An 18,587-nucleotide genomic window follows, 5' to 3' on the forward strand; every position below is an offset into this window, starting at 1 on the left:
GCTGGGGCCGGGCGGCGCCGCCGGGGAGGGGTTTCCCCCGCCGCGGCTTAAGTGCCTGCCGGGGGCGGGCGGCGCCGTGCCGCCATGCCGCCCTCCGCGCTGCCGCTGCTGCTGCTTCTGCTGCCGCTGCTGGCGGCGCTGGCGGGGCCCGCTCCGGCGGCGGCGGGCGGCTGCGGGCCCTGCGAGGCGGCGCAGTGCCCGGCGCTGCCGCCGCGGGGCTGCCCGCTGGGCCGGGTGCGGGACGCCTGCGGCTGCTGCTGGCAGTGCGGCCGCGGGGAGGGCGAGGCCTGCGGCGGCGGCGCGGGGGGACGCTGCGCCCCCGGCCTCGAGTGCGTGAAGAGCCGCCAGCGCCGCAAGGCCAAGGGCGGCCCGGCGCCGGGGCTCCCCCCGCTCCCCGCCGGCGGCGGCGGCCCGCCCGGCGTGTGCCTCTGCAAGAGCCGCTACCCGGTGTGCGGCAGCGACGGGCTCACCTACGGCAGCGGCTGCCAGCTCCGCGCCGCCAGCCTGCGCGCCCAGAGCCGCGGCGAGCCCGCCATCAGCCAGCGCAGCAAGGGAGCCTGCGAGCAAGGTGCGGGGCGCGGGCGCGGGAGCGGCGGGGCGGGCGCGGCCGCGGGCGCCGGCCGGGAGGGTGCCTGTGCGGCCGCGCTGTCTGGTATCCCGGTGAGAGCGCTGCTCCCAAGCGCTCCCTCCTCGTACTGTTTTATCCCACCGGGATGCTTATCGTAAAAGTCAAGATGATTTCGAAACCACCTTAAATGGACTTGGGAGTCCCAGTCGGATGATGGTGCCTAAACTTGGAGTAACACTCTTAGACCAGCCCCAGAAATGCTGAGAAATTTAGCCCCTCACACTCGGCTTCCAGCTGTGCTGGAACAACACCGCTCTGCTCTTCACGCTTTGCCCGCTGCTTCCAATTTGGGATGCTGTGACATGGGGCAAAAGGGTTGAGCTATCCAGGGGAGGGTTTAGCAGAGGAGGGTTGCAAACTGTGAGAAAAGGAAAAGGTTAAATGGAAGTGAAAGCCACAGAAATTCAAAGCCTACGTTCACTGGCTTGCTTTAGTTCGAAATGAAAACGAGCAGTGACTTTCCTGTGAGCTGCATGTAGTGATTTGCACTTGCAGCATTTCCAACCAGGAGCTTGACTCTTTCCAAGCTTTTGCTTAGGTATCACGCTTGAGGAAGAAATTGTTCTGCTGTGGAGCCTCTAGTAGAAATCTTGACTCCTGAGAGTGGGTTTTGCTGGGAGGCAGAGACGGGTGGGACGTAGCACGCAAGCAATTTACTGCACGTCTCAAGGACAATATCGCAGAGCCAGTGCCGTTTTGGTGGAGGAGTGTTTTCATAAACACAGTATGTGCAGGGTCACAACCTCCACCTCCTCCTTCTCTTTCTTCCCATAACAGAGGCCAAGTATGTCTTGCAAAAAAATGTTTCTGAAACTCCCAAGGAAAGCATGAAAGGCCAAGTAAGGATGGGGTTATGCACTTTGATGTTGCCCATTACTTGCCCTGTGTAGCTTTTCACAAACCTTGTGTAAAACATCAGGCTTACATATTAGCCAGAAACATTGTGGTACAGTGTTAACTCCTGGAGGGAAGGAGCTTCAGCCCTCAGGCTAATGTGGGATGAGACAAGAACAGCAGAAGCCTCTTGGAAGGAGCCCTTCCTGCCTGGCAGACTCAAGAGATGGTCATAGCAGTCCGAAAAATGCGTGCTGCTTCTTGGTCCTGACAACCCAGACCAAGTGAGCAGATGTGTTTGAAAGATGTCTGAGGTCATGCTTCACATGTGTACTTGAGAAGATGACTGCATTCTCACTTGTCTTGCCCAAAGTCACCTAGAAGTCTGTGGTAAAACAGGTATTGATACTCACATTGTAAGCTAATGCCCCAACCCTTGGCTGCACTTCCCTGCATCTGCCCCAGACTGAATGCTGGCTTGGCCTGGTGGGGCTTTGACCCAGACTGTGGAGACAGAGTTTGATGAGGTCAATGCAAACACAACCCACTCAGCAGGATAGTGGGAGGCCACTGACCCGCCAGCCTCAAACAGCTCCCACGAGACTTTCTCTGTCCTCTGCTTGTCACAGTGTGGGACAGCCACTTCATGTACAAACTGCATCCCTTCCTTGGAGAAGGTCCCTTCAGGTGTGCGAATGTGCAGCAAGACACCTTGGCAGGCTGTTTACCTGTTGTTTAAGAACTTCGCTAGAGTATGTGGTGCCAAGCCACTGGCAAAATGTCCCCTCCTCTCTCACTCTGGGGAGTTGCTCTTCTTTTGGCTCCTGCTGCTGGGAGAACTCAGAGAAGGGAGCAGGATGGATGTGGGCTGCTCAGCAGTGGTGTCGTAACTGACTCTTCTGAGACTTCCCTCGGCTGTGTGAACCTTCCTTGTGCTGTGGACCTTCTGGTGATACGCATCACTCTGTGGCTTGCAGCTGAGGTAGGGACTCAGCCCACACGCAGTAGACATCTGGAAGTATTTCTGTAGCCCTCAGGGCCTCCTGGCAGTTGGGTGGGGAGGAGAGTTGCAATCTCCATGCTGATTTTGAAACAGTGGCAGGAGAGGACATCCATTCCATCAGCCCCGCAGGGTGGAGTCTTTCAGTATCTTTATGGATAGGAGACAGCACTTTTCTGAGTTTCTAAAAGAACCTAGATGCTGTGGGAGTCAAAGGGTGGAAGGATTTTGCCATTTCCCACCACAAACAGATGTGATCTCCTGAAAGGCACTGTCTAGGGTGGGATCCTGCACAGGAAGACTACAAACAGACAGGATCCTGCTGCCTGCATCAGTCATAGTTGTGTCTGGGACTTCCACGTCAGCAAGTCATTTGTGTAGAGCTTTTGCACAGAAGTCCTTGGGGGACAGGGGACTTGGCCTTCCTCCTCATGGCACATGGGCTCTGAGGTGTCTGCATGTCTGTGCTGGAGTATCAAGATCACATCCTTTGGGTCGAAGAGCGAGCAGCCTTTCAAATCTGAGAAGAAATCCAGAAAAACATGTCTCCAGCAGTGGGTCCTAACTGTGTTTGCTCTTTTTTTTTTTTTTTTTTTTTTTTTTGCAAGTGGATCTGGACAGGGAGGGCTTGCTTTGCACATTATGTTTGAAAGCTGGTGCTTGGGAGGAGGAAATGCAGAGCTGTGGCAGGCATTGGCCTTTGCTGTTGTCAGCAGGAAGGACAGCAGCTGAAGATGGGACATCCAGGTGAAGATGGGACATCCAGGTGAAGATGGGACATCCATCAGAAGAAGGGAATGTGTCTGGGAAAGAGCTTATTTGTAGATGCTCCTCCTTGCCCACCCTGGCACTGCAGCATGCTGGGGTTGGCAGGGCAGGAGACAGGACAGGGACAGATGCAAATTAGGAAAATGCTGTCTATTTATCCCTCTCTTGATTCCTGATAATGTTTGCTTAAACCTCACCTCCCAGGCAAGGTGGGAATGAGGTTTACCACAGCCGCTTCCTCTCCTTCTGCCTTGAAATACGTGCTTGAGGCAGGGATTGGCCACAAGCAATTAAAAGACTTGGGCTCCTATTCCTTGGTTAATTGGGGTTGCATTTCCTACCCTCTCTCTCACCTTGTCTCCCTCTCTGCCCCATCAGGTATTCAAAGGGTCTGAAGGAGGTGTACCTGCTGGGAGGGGCAGTCCTACTGATTTCTCATAGGCAACACCATGTGGGCATGAGTAAAGCCGCCTGGAAACAAAGCACTAAGCTACATAAGGCTTAACATGCAAAATACTCCTTGAGACACATGTCTTTTTCCATCTTAGATACATTTCCAAGGAAGTAAAAGTTCATTAGTATTATATTTGACAAAGCTGACTGAATGCATGTCCAGTTGAGCTTTCCATATTCATCACGGTGCTTATTGTGGGGTTTTCTGTGCAATGCTCGGCATTTTTTGCTTGCTAAGAGGTACTGCACACTGACTGGGAAAAAATTGGATGTTTCTAGCAAAAGAAAAGAGCCAGTTTTTGGCCCTACATATTTCGCCTTGACCTTGTCCTTGGGATTCTCTTTTTGCTGCCTGTTTCCCAGACCTCTTGGATCTGATGCCTGTGTACAAAAATAGTGAAGCCATGCAGAAAAAGGTATTTCCGTTGCAGCCAAAACTTCCTGCTGGAGGGCAAAGAAGGCACAGTTGAGAAGAATTTGAGAGGATGGAAATAACCCTTGTTATACCTGCACTTGGCAGGTTTGGGGATCCAGCCAGTCTTTCCTGGAGTGGGCAGGACCATTGGGAACAACTGGAAAAAGGCACCTTGATTCCCAGCTACTTGAGGCTGCCTGCCTGGTGTGGGTGCTGCCCCAGCAGGGCATGGCAAAACTGCCTGAGTTTTCTCTGGGGGAGCAGGCAGCAATGCCGTGGGGCTCAGTCCTGACTGGCCTTGTGCTGCGCCCTCACACTTGCACACATCTGGCTCTGAGTTTGCCCCACACCCTGCCCAGGATCCACTCGCATCCTGTCTCTACCATTGTGCCCCAGCAGCCTCCTTGTAGCTAATCCCAGTGCCGAGGCCATGCAGGAGGTGGATGCTGTTAAGTTTTCTGGCTGCTTTCCAGCACTGCCTTTAAATGGATTAGCCCATTGCTCTCTGCCTGTGAATATGCATAGCTACACTCAGGTCTGCTGGCAGCCCTTGCAGGCAGGGCAGGCCTGGGCACAAAGCAGAAGCTGCTGGTGGGGCAGGTACCTCCTGTGGCTCCCTTGGCAGGAGGGAAGGCTGCCATAGCTTTCCCTCTGCCACTGTTGTCACCCGGCTGTGCACAGATGTTCAGAAGAGCCTCTTATGGAGTTGGTGACCTCAGTAATTTAGGCTGAAATTCATTTTGCTGTGCACACGCTGAGGCTGTTTACGGCCAGCTAGGACCTGGGGCAGGAGGACCATGGTACCCACTGCCATGCAAAGCCAGCTGGCATAAAGAATTAGGGTTGCATGGCTCAGTTTAAGCCAGGCAGAAAAACAACCTCAAAGCACCAACCCCCAGAAAAAAGCTAACAGGATTTTTGGCATGATGATCTGAGCTGAAAAATACCAGGCATGGACTTGTTGCTTAATCAGTGCAAGAAGGGGCAAATACCCCCGAGTTTCTCTTATTGTTAGCTACCAGCAAATACCTGCTTCGAGGGACATGCTGTGACTGCTGGAAATACTGCTGAAGTTGCCTCATTACAGCCCAAAGGCCTTATGGTTTGAAGTCCCCGATACTTGTTCCAGCAGGGTTGGCGTTTCCAGGTTGTTTTGCCATTGCCAGTCAAGCTTTGTCAGGCTTTGTCTATATTTTATGCTCACTTCTCTCTTGGTGGAAGCCAAGCACCTGGTTTTGCCCAAATGCAGCATACCACAAAGCAGCTCTTGGCAGATATCAAAGGACAGCATTTCACTCTCAGGGGAACTGGCGCTGCTTTGTACCCACCTACAAAGACCTCTTGGAGGTAGAAACTCAGGGCCTCTCTGGGTGAAGGGTAGATTTGCTGGCTTGCCAAGCAGCCTGCTCTGTTTCTATGGAGTTGATCATGGATTGTATCTCCATGGCTCCAAGAAAGTATTTTCCCAGCATTGGGAACATGCAGGGGTCTACCCTATGGTGACAAGGGCTCAGCACTTCACATCCCACAGGCTCCAGACCTTCTGAACAGCAAGATCAGGAGAGAGATTCTTTAAAAACTTGACTATAACCAGCACTAAACTTGTCTAAATCTCTCTTTCACCACCAAAGGAATCCCAGTCTCAAGAGGTGAGCTGTCCTCCCAGAGGGGTATCATTTTGGCTTGCTAGAAGCCCAGACAGCATCCCTTGTAGAAGTTTTTTGCTAAGATGCCACCCACCAGCTCTGGGGCTCAGAAAAAGATGGGTGCAAGGTTTTTTGACTGTCCACAGGACTTAAAAAATGCTCTGATGGACATAGAATTGCAGAGACTGACAGCCCCAGGGGCAAGTATACCCCCACAAATTCCTGCCACTTTACCCCAGAAGTGGTTTTGTTTTGCTGGTGCTTCAGTGTCCCATAAAGCTACATCTACACTGAAAATGAAGAGGTGCCAAGTTCCCACAGGTCAAGTTTAAAACAAGAAACATAAATTGCATTTGTTCGCTCATTCCATGCAAATTCAGCTGTTGAGGCTTTGCCAGAAATATTTTAGTTTTGAGGATGGTTTGGTTTGGGTTTTTTTTGTTGGTTTTTTTTTTTTTTTTTAAATCCACTGCCAGAGTAGAGCAGAAACAGGGCATTTGGGGGAAAACTGTCTGGGAGATGGCAGACTGCTGTTATCACTGACATTAGTTCATCTTCTCCTGATACAGCTGACTAACTTCGAAGACTCCCAACTCTTTCAGACACCAGAGAGCATAGTTCATACCCGATCACATTTTGCAATAAATTTTTCTAGATTTCTGCTTTTTAGTTAACAAGTGGCTTAGATTGCTTTAGTTCTTTCCTCCTATTCTTCCTTTTCTGGATTTTAAGGGATTTAAAAGAATATCCACATTTTATGAGTGCTTTCTTCTTTGCTGGTGAAAGAGAGATTTAGACAAGTTTTTGCCCAGTCTCCTGTGGTTGGAAGAGCAGAGCTGTGCAGGTGTGTGGTGGGGTTACATCTTTTGTTTTATACCACAGGGTCCTTTTAGATGGAGCATGGTGTGGGGATGTGATATTTTTCAGTGTGGTGCTTGCTTTCCCAGCACACAGTGCACTGGAATTTTGAGACAGAGTTTCTGGGCTGAAGCTTCATGCTGTCATTTTTAAAGTTCATCTGTAACATTGGGTTTTTCCACTGTTGTAGGATAGGCCATAAATTCCTCCTTAAAACGTATTTAGTTATTTGAAAAGGTTTTGGTTCATTGGAGCTTGAGTTTTTATGGTTACTGTGCTAAAATCTTATTAGGGAAGCTGTTTAATATATTACCAGGCTCAAAGTCTTGGAGAGCACTAGTATGCCGGGGACTATGCAAACACCTCCAGTGCCTGCGAGGATCCCATATTTCACCTGTGTCTTCACTCTCAATCATCACAGCATATCCAAAATCACTAGGAAGGAATGATTACAGGTCAGCAAATTCCTCCCCATGTTTTTTTCTGTTGCTGGAAAGGCACGCCGTGTTTAAAAAAATGTGTTTAATCCTTTGTTGGGCTGAGGTTGATTGAGGTTCATATTAAATAGGAGATTACCACATAAAAAGTCTAATCAGGTTGGACTTTTGAAAGCCCTGCTTGCTTTTCCATGCATAAACGCTGCCATGCCTTGTTTCTCTGTTTCCCACTGTAAGCTTTTCACATTCTTTCCAGGCTTTAGCTTGTGGTTGTCCTTGTGCTGTAATGACCGTTTTCTTAGTGAAAATGAGCCAAGGTCACACGAAGAGAAGAGGGTAGGTGCTGGCCGGAAGGAGAGAAGTTTCTTGATAGAGCTTGTCTGGGCGGTCCGAAACAAAAAACCCGAAATACTCATCCAGATACAGCTGGGAAGCAGAAAGCGTGTTTACAGAAAGTCACTACCTGTTTGACCCTGGGGAGAGCATCCTTCAGAGTATACTTCAGAGACTGGCAAAAGGAAGGGGAGGTGGGAAAAAAGGGCAGGACAGGGTGGAAATGCAGAACAGAGGTTGGCTTTTGGCAGTCCGCTAGCAAGGGCAGTGTCATCTCTGCTCAGAGGGCTTGCCTTTTCCCCATTTGACTGCTTCCAGGGGCAAGTGTGGTTATAAGATGGCAGTTGAGCTTCAGAGCAGCCTCAGCCATACTGGCCTCCCCATTGCCCCAGCTTTGAGATTCAGCTTGTGTTGAGGACGCTGCTGGATGCGGCTGAGTGTTGAGCTAGGCACGAGGCGTGAAGAGGCACAGCCTCTTCTCTGGGCACAGTGCTGGGGCCAGCACAGACCCATCCTGTGTGCTACGTAAGGGAGAAAGGGCTTGAGGTACTGTTCTTTGCAGGGCCACCCTGTTCTCCCTCCTAGCCCATACTAAACCCCATGAAGGACCATATGAAAGTCACGCACAAGGTCTCAGAAGGCAGCGTTCCTGAACCATGGTAAAGCAGCAGGGATGGTATTTCCAGTTGTATTGGTCTGTTCCACGCTGAGCCAGGTGGGGTGGGAAGCAGGAGGAAATCCATGGCAGATAGATGGTGGCATGGGCCCTGCTTCACACTGACTCAGTCTCAAGTCTTGAGGGCTTGGGGCAAAGCTGCATTCACATCTGAAGCCTTTCCAGGGCACTGGGCTGCTGAAGTCTGAGGGGGACCATACGAACAGGTGTAGCATCCAGCATCTCCTTCGGTCTGGATGTCTTGGAACTTCCTTCTCTAACTCCTTAGTCTCTTCAAGGCCAAGTTAAAGGAGAGGGAGAAATGCCTTCAGAAAGAGGTAAAGAAAGAGGCTTGTAAATCTGCCAGAAAGCAGCAAGCAGCTTTGGGAATGGGGAAGGCCAGAAGCCGCTTGTACTTCTTGTCTGCTGCTGCCTCTCATGAAGCACTGACGTGGGAGGGAGCAGCTGAGGCCATGCCATCTAGAATGAGTAGATGCTGCTTATGGAAGGTTTCCCCTTCTCCATATAAAGTCATTTGGAAGGGAAAATACTTTCCCAGCAACTTAGGAGACTGGAGCGGGTCTATTTTCAGACTTGCTAGAGCTTGCGAGGGTGTACAATGTCTAGTTTTTTCTTTGACTTGCTGTCTCATGGGGTGTGTTCCCAGTCTGTGTCTTGCCCGGGGCTGTGGCACGGCGAGGCAGTGCTCAGGAGGGCTGGCTGGGAATTGGGCTGGCACCCATGTGAGCTTCAACGGGTGGTACACAGCTTTGTGTGTTCTGGTTGGGACTTCCCATGCACACCCAAGCACGGGGGCATACCCCACAGTGCTTAAGTCGAACTTAGTTTTGCCTTTAGCGACATACCTATAGCCTCCTGGATTTTAGCAAAAAAGTTATTGCTCTGCTCGCTGGGGTGTGGCTTATTTGTGTGTGTGTGTGTTTGTGGACACCAAAGGAAGATCAGCAAGGACCACCTAACCCTGAGCTGTGATTCTCCATCCGTGTACCAGTGAGGGGCAGATGGGTGGTCTGGGAGATGCCAGATCTCTGCCTGCTGTTGCGCTGTTGCTGAACAGAGGTGCACGGCGTGGGAGGAGTGCTGGGAACAGATGCCAAATGATAACCTCATCGAGGAAGTCACAGGCTCTGCCACATGCTGCTGCAGCAGAAAAGCAACTACATAACAGCAAGAGGAACTCCTCTCCAGCTGCTGCTTTTGACATAACACAGGCTGTCAGCTCCCTGTGATCTGCAGTAAAAACAGTCCCTGCACTTTCAGGCTCCTCTGCCAGGGTGCCTGAGCTCACTGGCTCTGTAAATAAGCCCCTTCCCGGGCCACGCAGAGCTATTTGTTTTACGAACAATGGGCAGAGCAGGGAGGAAATGCTTGAAGTGCCTGCGGACAGCAGCTGATCTCCATGAACAGCCTGTGCTGTCCTCTTGGCCAAGAGCTCCTGCGTGATCAGGGCAAGTACAGGCAGGGAGCATCCTCTACATCCACCGTGCCCCTGGCCTTGCTGGGGAGCAGAGGCCACACAGCCACGTTGATGGTGGTGACTGTTGTCATCAGCAGGTGCAACCCATAAGTCCCCAGCCCGAAGGAAGCAGATGGAGAAACATTCCCCTTTGTGGGCAGTATTGCAGGTAGAGCAGCAATGCCTCTAAGATGCAGGCTGTAAAATAAAGGCCAGGGGACTCCCTGCTGGCAGAAATCAAGTCATCTGCTCTGTACAAGGTGAGCTTGTTTCCAGTCCTGCCGAGCACATGGTGGCCTTGCTCCCTTCACAAGGATCCCCAAAGCAAGAGGGGTGACTTGCAAGAGGGAACATCCTCACATCCTCTGAAGTACCTGCAAGGCTTAGGCATCCCCAGCCTCTCCTGTCGTGGCAGGTTGCTGTGTTCCCTGTCGGTCTCTGGCTGCTTCGGGGGACTGTGAGAGAGAACATGAGTGGGACCAACATAGGCAGTAAGCAGGGTGGCTGCCATGTACCCACGTGTCAGCTCGCTGTGGTGGGAGTCTAGCTACTGCTGTGGCCTGTTGTGATTTGACTTTAAATCTGCTGACTTCTCAGCCTTTCTCATTTATTTTTAGTGGATGAAGAAGCCCAGCTGTAGAGTTTTGGCTGTCTGGATTTAAGTCAAATATCCCAAGAGACCACACTGACTCTTCCCATGACACTGTTGCATCTCTCAGGATGTGTATTCTCTCCCGGCCCCAGGGCTGTGCCGGATAGAGGCAAAGGCCTGTGAATGTTCCCAGTTCATTCTGCAGCCAAAGGCAGAGTCTCATGTTAGATCAGGATGTACATCCCGAGCTGGGGCTCGGGGCTGCCTTGTAACAGCCAGGCTCTCACTGTGCTGTGGCTGCTGTGCCAAGCCAGCCGGAGAATCGCTGTGAAGCTGTACAGGCAGTTCCCCTTTCCAGCAAAGATAAACAATTTGTCCTCACCCAGGAGGTGGGTAGAAATCCCCTCTCTCTTTTTCCCTGCCAGAATACTGGTGTGACCTGCTCCTGGCAGGGCCAGCAAATATCCACGGGCAGAGGGTGTCCAGGCCCTTGATACAGGAGCAAACTCAGTGGCAGCCAAGACTGAGACACCTCAGGCAGTGGGTTTAGGGGTGCTTTGAATGCTGACAGTTCCCAGCCAAGGAAGAATTGAGCCAGATCCTGGAAGAGCAAGACCTTGCCTTAAAATTTGCCTGGCTTTTAACGCAAGAATCGGGATCTCTCCTTTGCTGCAGTGGGAGATGATGGTCATTTGCAGGCAGGTGTATTTCTCCTGCCTCATGGAGCACCCCAGCAATATACAGGAGCAAACGTAGCCCTGCCTCTTGGGGACAGGCCCCAGGCTCTGCCCTAGGAAGGGCACCTTGCATGTGGAGGGTTTTGCATGGCAGGAGCAGACGGCAGCAGCCGCAGCAGGCTATGGTGGGTGCACATCTGCTGGAGGTCCTTGCAGAGCACGGGGTGAGCTAAGCCGGCTGGGGACATCCGGGTCCCACCAGAGCTGCCAAGTGCCCTATTGTCCCTATTGTTCAAGGGACACCAGAAAAAGAACAGCAGAGCTGCGCAGGAAAGGGCTGTGCTGGGGAAGGGGAGCAGAGTGCACGACCTGAGGTGGCCCCATTGTGGAGATGGCAATATCCTGGGCTGGCCACGGGCCAGGCAGTGCTTTGCGCAGGAACGCATCGGGGGTGTTAAGCCCCATGGATCACCCCACTGTACTATGCTACGGTTGTACTTGGAGGGGAGAATACACCCCTCCAGCGGGATGTTGCTGAGAGTGCAGGGCTGGGCATGGTCTGGAAGTATGAATCTGCTCTGGGCCACCTGGAGCAAGGATAACTCCAGCATCCTTCCAGACAAGAACGGGTGCTGTCACTCTTGACACACCCCTCTCCTGGCCAGTGCACAGGAATCAATTCATGCAGCTGCACAACCAATGACAGGGTAAGCCATGTAATGAAATGCTGCTTAAATCCTTTTCTCAGTTCTGTGCAGATGAGGAACACCTGGGTTGTGATGTCTGCCAGGAAACCAGCCCATACTGATCATTAGGCATGGTTTTAACCATTGCCCGGGGCTACACATAAACCTTTCCTGCTTCTACACAGCTACCTTCTGTTAAAACCAGGACTGGGATACCTCTGTAATGAAGAATTTGGATTGCAGCCCTATCTGGTCTCTTAGCAGCTTCCCACTAGCAGGCTGTGTACAGTCATTCCCAGACAGGGAGGTCTCAGAAGACCAAACACTTCTCTGGGATCACACCAGCTGCTCAGGACACTTTGGCATCGCTTGGCCTAAGACTGAGGGATGGCTGGTATCCTTTGGCTGGTGATAAAGAGTGTGGATCTGCCACCAGATTCAGAAGAGGAAAAAAGGCACCATCTTTCTGCTAGAATATGTTGGTGCAGTGGGATGCACCTACAACCGGCTCCCCATGGCTGCAGGACAGAGTGCACATGCAAGGCTGAGGTCAGTGCATGTTCAGAACCCCAGAAGGAGCATCAGGACCCAAATCTGCTCCTCTTTTATGGGGCTAGGAATGAGCCATGCTCTGTGAGCCAGCATACCTGGGGGCTTCAGCCAGGCTGGCTCTGGAGTACTTGTTCACATAGGAAATGCCTTCTCCTAGTGGAGCCTAATGGGAGCTTCAGTTTCCTGTTACTGCCTGCATCTTCGGAGCAGAAATGGAAAAGCTGTTGTGTTCTTCAAGCTATCAATAAGTGGAAATAAACACTATGTGCTCCTTTGGTCTGCACTTCCTATCGTGGGGAATTAATAGCTGCATTTTGCAAAACAGCCCCACTACAGAGGGATTGAACAGAAGAGGCCATTCTTCCCTTCCCGGGATATGGGTTACATCTCCAACATTTCCCAGCCCGAGGGGTAAACATCTCCAGCCAGATCTACAAACCAGCTTTGTTCCCATCTGGCTTTAGGAACAACTCCCTGTTTAACCAGAGATTGGAGATCTCTGGGTTAAAATAGAGCTCTGCATTCACCTGGTCCCTCCCCAGCTCCCGCCCCCGGAAGAGCTCTACCACCCTCAGGCCAGCCTCCTTTGGCTTAAGTATTGCACACAGGTGAAACAGGAGCAGCATAACATAGAATTCTGCTAGCCAGCTGCCACTGGCTTTGCTGCAGGTTAAAATCATGCCAGGACAAAGGATGCTGCAAAGCTGGCCAAGCTCTCTGTGGAATGGGAGAGTGAGCGGGACCCACCCTGTCTCCTGCAGGGTCCTTTCCTCTCAGCCAGCTGAGTGTCAACAATGCACATGGTGCATTGTGTAGCTTTGGAGAGGGAAGTGCTGTGATGTGGGATCAGTCCAGCAAGCTTTGCTTCAAGCGGGGACCCACTTCACCTCATCCTCAAAACCCATCAGAATTGATTGGCCCCACTTAAAAGGCTAGCAAGGACACAGGCTTGCAGTCACCCGGTGCTTAAAAACGTTTCTCCCTTTTTGCAGGACCTTCCATTGTGACCCCTCCTAAGGACATCTGGAATGTGACAGGAGCACAGATCTACCTGAGCTGTGAAGTCATGGGCATCCCAACCCCTGTCCTCATCTGGAACAAGGTAAGGGCCCTGCTGGGAACTCTTAGAGCACAGCAAACCTGAGGCAGCTGAAGGTGCCTGGTAAGCGTAAAGGCCATAGCAGATCCCTCCTTTGAAACACACATCTTTGATGAGTTCTTCCATCTGTGCAGTTCTGTCCACCCCCAAACATCTGGCTTTGCTTAGTCTTTAGTCGTTGCTCTTTCTAAACTCTTGTTGATCCCAAGACAGAACAGGACTCATGTTTCTCTTGGTAATGCCTGGTATTCACAGCATGCAGGGAATTCAATTCCCTTGACCTGCTGTTACTCCACTGGCAGCAGTGACTCTGAGGTGGCTGCACGCAGCTTGCCCATGTCAGGAACAGGAACTGCATGGGGCAGTTACCTCTGGTAGCTGGCAGTGTGATGATTTTGGCAACGTGCTGGTAACAGCTGGCTTTGGGCAGGGGCCAGTGTTGAGCAGAGAGGATCCTAGCCATAGGGCTGAGAGCCACTGCATGGCCCCTGTAGCCCCTTCAAAGATTGCTCTGTTGTGAGACAGCAAACTTTATTCCTAGAGGTCCCAGAGCAGACTGTCAGATGAGCATACAATGTAGGCATGTTGACCCAGGCAGCATTTTCAGCTTGTTTACAAGCAGATGCTGTGTTTACACTGATTGTTGGTGCTGCTCTGCTTTTCGTGCCTCTTCCTCATGGCCAGAGACTGCTTGACTTGGTCATAACAAGGGCTGAGCAGCACTTATACCATGCTGTGCTTTGGACTTGGATACGCAGCACTGGGGAATGGCTGCGCTGCTGCTCTCTCATTGATGCTGTGCCCACCAGGAGGGACGGCCTGGTTTGCTGCAGCAGAAATCTACAGGGCTGTTCCTGGCCTGTTGGGAATAGGATAGGTAGAGGATAGGTCATGCAGGGAGAGCCCATTCCAGGAGCAACATGCAGATACTTGGTTCTGTGCCACTGCCATGCTAAAAAGCCTGATCGCCAGGAAAGTTAAAGGGGAGCCTCTCCAACCAAGGACAACAGTCAGCTCCTGTTGTCCCCCCAGTCCCCAGCCAGAAGGCAGCTGTTCCAGCCTGCTGAACGGGATTGATGTATGGCTACCAGCAGCTGCAAGCAGCCTAATCCTCCTTGTTCAGCACAGGTGTCATTTGGTGGGCTAAACACATCCTTGGGAACATGCACATGAGTTCTGTGAGACCAAGTTCGGTGCAGGGTGTGTTTGCATACTCCACTGCCCAGCACTGTCCCCACCAGAAAGCTGTGCTGCTCTGTTCTTGCTGGGGCAAGGGGAAGGCAGCCTCGGTGCATATGCTGAGGCATTGGGGTAGTGGGACTGCAGTACACGGGGGATAAGGTGAAATGCTGGAAAAAACACTGCTACTGCACAGAATGCATTCATGTAAAACTAGTGTTGATCTTGTCTGTGTGCAGGTATGGTCCTAACAGTTCTAGCATAAATAACCCCCCCAAATTCTTACCCCTTTCTGCTCTTCTGTTTAGATAATTCGGGGACAGTATGGTGTCCAGAGGATGGAGCTTCTGCCCGGGGACCGGGAGAATTTGGCTATCCAGACCCGAGGGGGCCCTGAGAAACATGAAGTGACTGGCTGGGTGCTCGTAAGTACTTTGTACACACACAGAGTATACAAACAGTACAATGCAGTCTGCAAACAGCTCATGAACAAAGAATGGTACAGAAGACACACGGCAACAGACATTTGGGCAAACATCAGGGCATTTAGAGGAAAACAACCTGTGTGAATCAGGCATGAAGGGTAAGGGTGGCTGCTACCTCCATTGCAGCTCTCCACCTCTGTCTAACGTGCAGTAGAAGCATGCATTCTATGATCAGAGAAGGCTACACTTAAATAGAAGATCTCCTTTCTGTATATCATGACTTTTCTGCTGCCGTTAGCAGGAAGGAGACCCTCCTCATGTCTAGGAAGGAATCCATCCACAGGCAAAGCATCCCTAAGACCCACCCACAGCTGAGGAGCCCTTATAGATCTGGCAGAACTGCCCTTTCTTCAGTGAAGCACATCACCTGCCTGAGAGTAGCACAGCACAGAAGCCATCAGCTCTCACTCCACAGACCTCCTGAGCTACAGGAGTACCTGAGGCTAACCAGTGATTGCCACACATCAGAGGGACCTGCTGTGCATCCCAGTAAGGGAATTGCAAGTATGATGGCTCCCAGCTGCAGAGAAGCTGGCAGCAGGGGAGCAGAGCTTTGGGTATTGGTTCCCACACTATTTGCAAAAGCAGAGGTGGAAAAAAGGAGAGGGAGGGGTTTGAGCCAATGATTTTGCTGAACTGCATGACTGGATGCAGCATGTTGTAGGAAGGCTTTTTCTTCCTGCCTCCCTCCCTTTACCAAGCATGCAGTGCTCTGACACATCTCTAAATTATGTAAACAATAAAAGACAAGGAGGGACTATTACAGCCTACATAATCTGGCATAGCAGAGAAGAAAGCTAGAGTGATCCACAGGAGTGTGTGCTTGTCCCAAACCTCACTGCAGAGAGCCACCACAATCTGAACCAGACTGTTTAGAGCAGACAGAAGAAATCATGCAGTTAGTGTGGTTCCCTAAGGGTTAACTGCTACTTCATGCACTCTGTTCATAATGTCTCAAATAATTAACAAGTTATATAAGATACCTGAAAACAGAATCACCTCTACCTATGCACAGGATACTTACTAGGAGATGTGTTTCTTTCTCTAGATATCTCCTCTGAGCAAAGAGGATGCTGGAGAATATGAGTGTCATGCATCAAATGCCAAAGGAGAGGCAACAGCTTCAGCAAAAATTCATGTTGTGGAAACTCTGCATGAAATAGCCCTGACCAAAGGTAGGTAGCATGGTTAAACACTTGGCAGCTCTTTCTCCTAGCAGTTTACTCAGTTATTTGATAGATAAGGACCACCTCTGTTTAAACCTTTCAAAAAAAAAAAAAATCATACTAGAAATACCAGTTTAATACACAGCTTTGAGTTCGCAAAACAAGTTTGAGAAGTGGATCTGTGTAAATCTCATGAGGTTCAAAAAGGCCAAGTGCAAGGTCCTGCACATAGGTCAAGGCAATCCCAAGCACAAATACAGGCTGGGCGATGAAGGGATCAAGCAGCCCTGCGTAGAAGGACTTGGGGGTGTTAGTGGATGGAAAACTGACTATGAGCCAGCAACGTGCACTCACCGCCCAGAAAGCTGACCACATCCTGGGCTGCATCCAGAGAAGTGTGGCCAGCAGGTCAAGGGAAGGGTTTCTCCCCTGTTGTTCTCCTGACACTTCACCTGCAGTACTGTGTCCAGTTCTGGGGCCCCCAACATAAGAAGGACATGGACCTGCTTGAGTGGGTCCAGAGGAGGCCACGAAGATGATCAGGGGGCTGGAGCACCTCCCCTGTGAGGTGATCTATGAGGACACTTGAGAGAGTTGGGGTTGTTCAGCCTAGGGAAGAGAAGGCTCTGGGAAGACCTTATGGCGGCCTTCCAGTAAGTACTTAAAGGGGGCCTGCAGGAAAGATGGGGATAAACTTTTTAGCAGGGTCTGTTGTAATAAGACAAGGGGGAATGGCTTTAAACTAAAAGAGGGTAGATTCAGGCTACATATAAGGAAGAAATTCTTCACTGTGAGGGTGATGAAACACTGGAACAGGTTGCCTGGGGAGGTGGTAGGTGCCCAAATCCCTGGAAACATTCAAGGTCAGGTTGGATGGGGCTCTGAACCACCTGATTTAATTAAAGATGTCCCTGCTCATTGCAGGGGAGTTGATGACCTTTAAAGGTCCCTTTCTACTCAAACTACTATATGAATCTATGATTCCCAGCAAATCTCAGCTGCTAGAGTTCTCAAGGGATTATTAAATAACCCCCCAAGTGGTGTAAAGCACTGGAGATAAAGATACCAAATCAAAAACACCTTTTGGGCTTTTACAAAGCAACTTCCAGTGGTTTTCCAGCCCTAAATTTGTATCCTTCTTTTCACTGTTCTCGGGACACTTCCAAACCTTCCCATTTCTCCTAGAAGCAGTATTGCCACAGCCAGCCCCAAGACTGAGAAGGAACTTCAAGCACTTAAATTCCTGCCAAGCTCTTGTACCTTCTTACTTTTCTCCATCCTAGAAACAGCCTAGTCCCTGCTGTTCTCTCTGCATGCTGGAGTGTCAAAGCCAAAAGGGGACAGATATGCCCCAGCAGGCCTTAGTGAAGAGCTGAGACCTTTAACCTCCAGCCCTCAGCCAGTTTTCAAACCCAGGTCCTCTTTGCTAGGCTGCGTGCAAAGCTGATGGCAGACCAATCACCCTCATTCCAGCTGCAGAGAATAAACTTCAGAATAAAGCCAGAGAGCTGGAAGCATAACTGTAACCATGCTAGAGGCTGAGGTACCAGGAACAAAGCATCCAGCTAGAGAATATTGTGCTGCCCAAATCCACTTTTGGACATCATCCTTAGTTTTAATCCCAATAGCTTTATCTGAATCATATAGTCTTGACTTTCTGTATCCTTATATCCCTGAATAGCTGAAATACTTCCTGTAGGAGAATATTAACAGCACCTGGCATTGAAATAAAAGCATAAAATGAATCCCCATAACACCTACCCAGACAAGCCTTGCTGAAGGTTTTTAGCTAGTCTCTAATCCCTTTTCAAACATCTTATTTATGGACATGAATGAAATGTTTTACTGAGTTGTACCATGAGCAGCACATTTATACCCCAGAACAGATGTTCACTCCCCCTCTCACAGTAACTACTACAAGGTTGTACTACCATGTGTATTGCCTCATGGTTTATTTCTTACATGAACACCATGTCACAGCTGTTCCTTTTCAGCTGTAGGAAATTTCTCAAGTAAACATGCTGTAGCTCAGCAAAAAGCTGGCAAGCCACAGTTACTTAAAGGAAATCAGTAACGTTAATGGCATAAACTGTCAGACGTAACAGGTTACTCCACAGCTACACACTAGGTAGTTAGGGATTCTGTGTCCCATGTCCAGTTGACCTCAGCACAGAAAAATGCCATCTATTACCATGCCCCTGCTGCCATAGTCCTGCAGTAGGGAAGGAAGGAGGGTCAGGATCAAATTATCAGGTCTCACTGTCAGCTAAAACGTCACAAAACTCACTGTGCTACTGTTGTGGTATTAGCCCTTGGAACAACACAGAGCGTAACATGGTTTTGTTTTTCCACAGATGATGGTGCAGAGCTGTGATGTGAGGACCTTCAATTCACAGTTTTAAAGTATTATTTTGGAAAGCTGCAACCTCTGGCTTTTTCTAGCTCACTAATCATTCCCTCTTAACTCCCGCATTCTTTGATTACCAATCTGCTTGCACACTACTTTCACAGATACACAAATAAAGAGATTCACAAGTTTGATTACAAATTTTAATTCTATTTACAGGAAATAAACATACTTTTGAAGCGCACATAGCAGAGGAGTAGAACTATTTTAAATGCAACCTACACAAAATGAAACAAAACC

General features: G+C 50.3%; 1 protein-coding gene across 1 annotated transcript; it reads left to right on the forward strand.

Moving 5' to 3' along the window:
- Positions 1–69: 69 nt before the first annotated feature.
- IGFBP7 (insulin like growth factor binding protein 7) lies at positions 70–18,481 on the forward strand. The gene is made up of 5 exons (XM_074905598.1): positions 70–568; positions 13,004–13,113; positions 14,598–14,714; positions 15,823–15,949; positions 18,295–18,481. The coding sequence occupies exons 1-5, from the start codon at positions 85–87 to the stop codon at positions 18,312–18,314; spliced, it is 858 nt and encodes a 285-aa protein (XP_074761699.1). The 5' UTR covers positions 70–84; the 3' UTR covers positions 18,315–18,481.
- The last annotated feature ends 106 nt before the right edge of the window (positions 18,482–18,587 follow it).

The sequence above is a fragment of the Athene noctua genome, chromosome 4, assembly GCF_965140245.1.
Source record: "Athene noctua chromosome 4, bAthNoc1.hap1.1, whole genome shotgun sequence".
Taxonomy (NCBI): Eukaryota; Metazoa; Chordata; class Aves; order Strigiformes; family Strigidae; genus Athene; species Athene noctua.

Bases quoted from the DNA above. Each gene is read 5' to 3' on its own strand.
- IGFBP7 (XM_074905598.1), top strand. From the start codon at position 85: ATGCCGCCCTCCGCGCTGCCGCTGCTGCTGCTTCTGCTGCCGCTGCTG. The intron at 13,114-14,597 runs GTAAGGGCCCTG...TCTTCTGTTTAG, and splicing joins CTGTCCTCATCTGGAACAAG to ATAATTCGGGGACAGTATGG. The intron at 15,950-18,294 runs GTAGGTAGCATG...GTTTTTCCACAG, and splicing joins TGAAATAGCCCTGACCAAAG to ATGATGGTGCAGAGCTGTGA.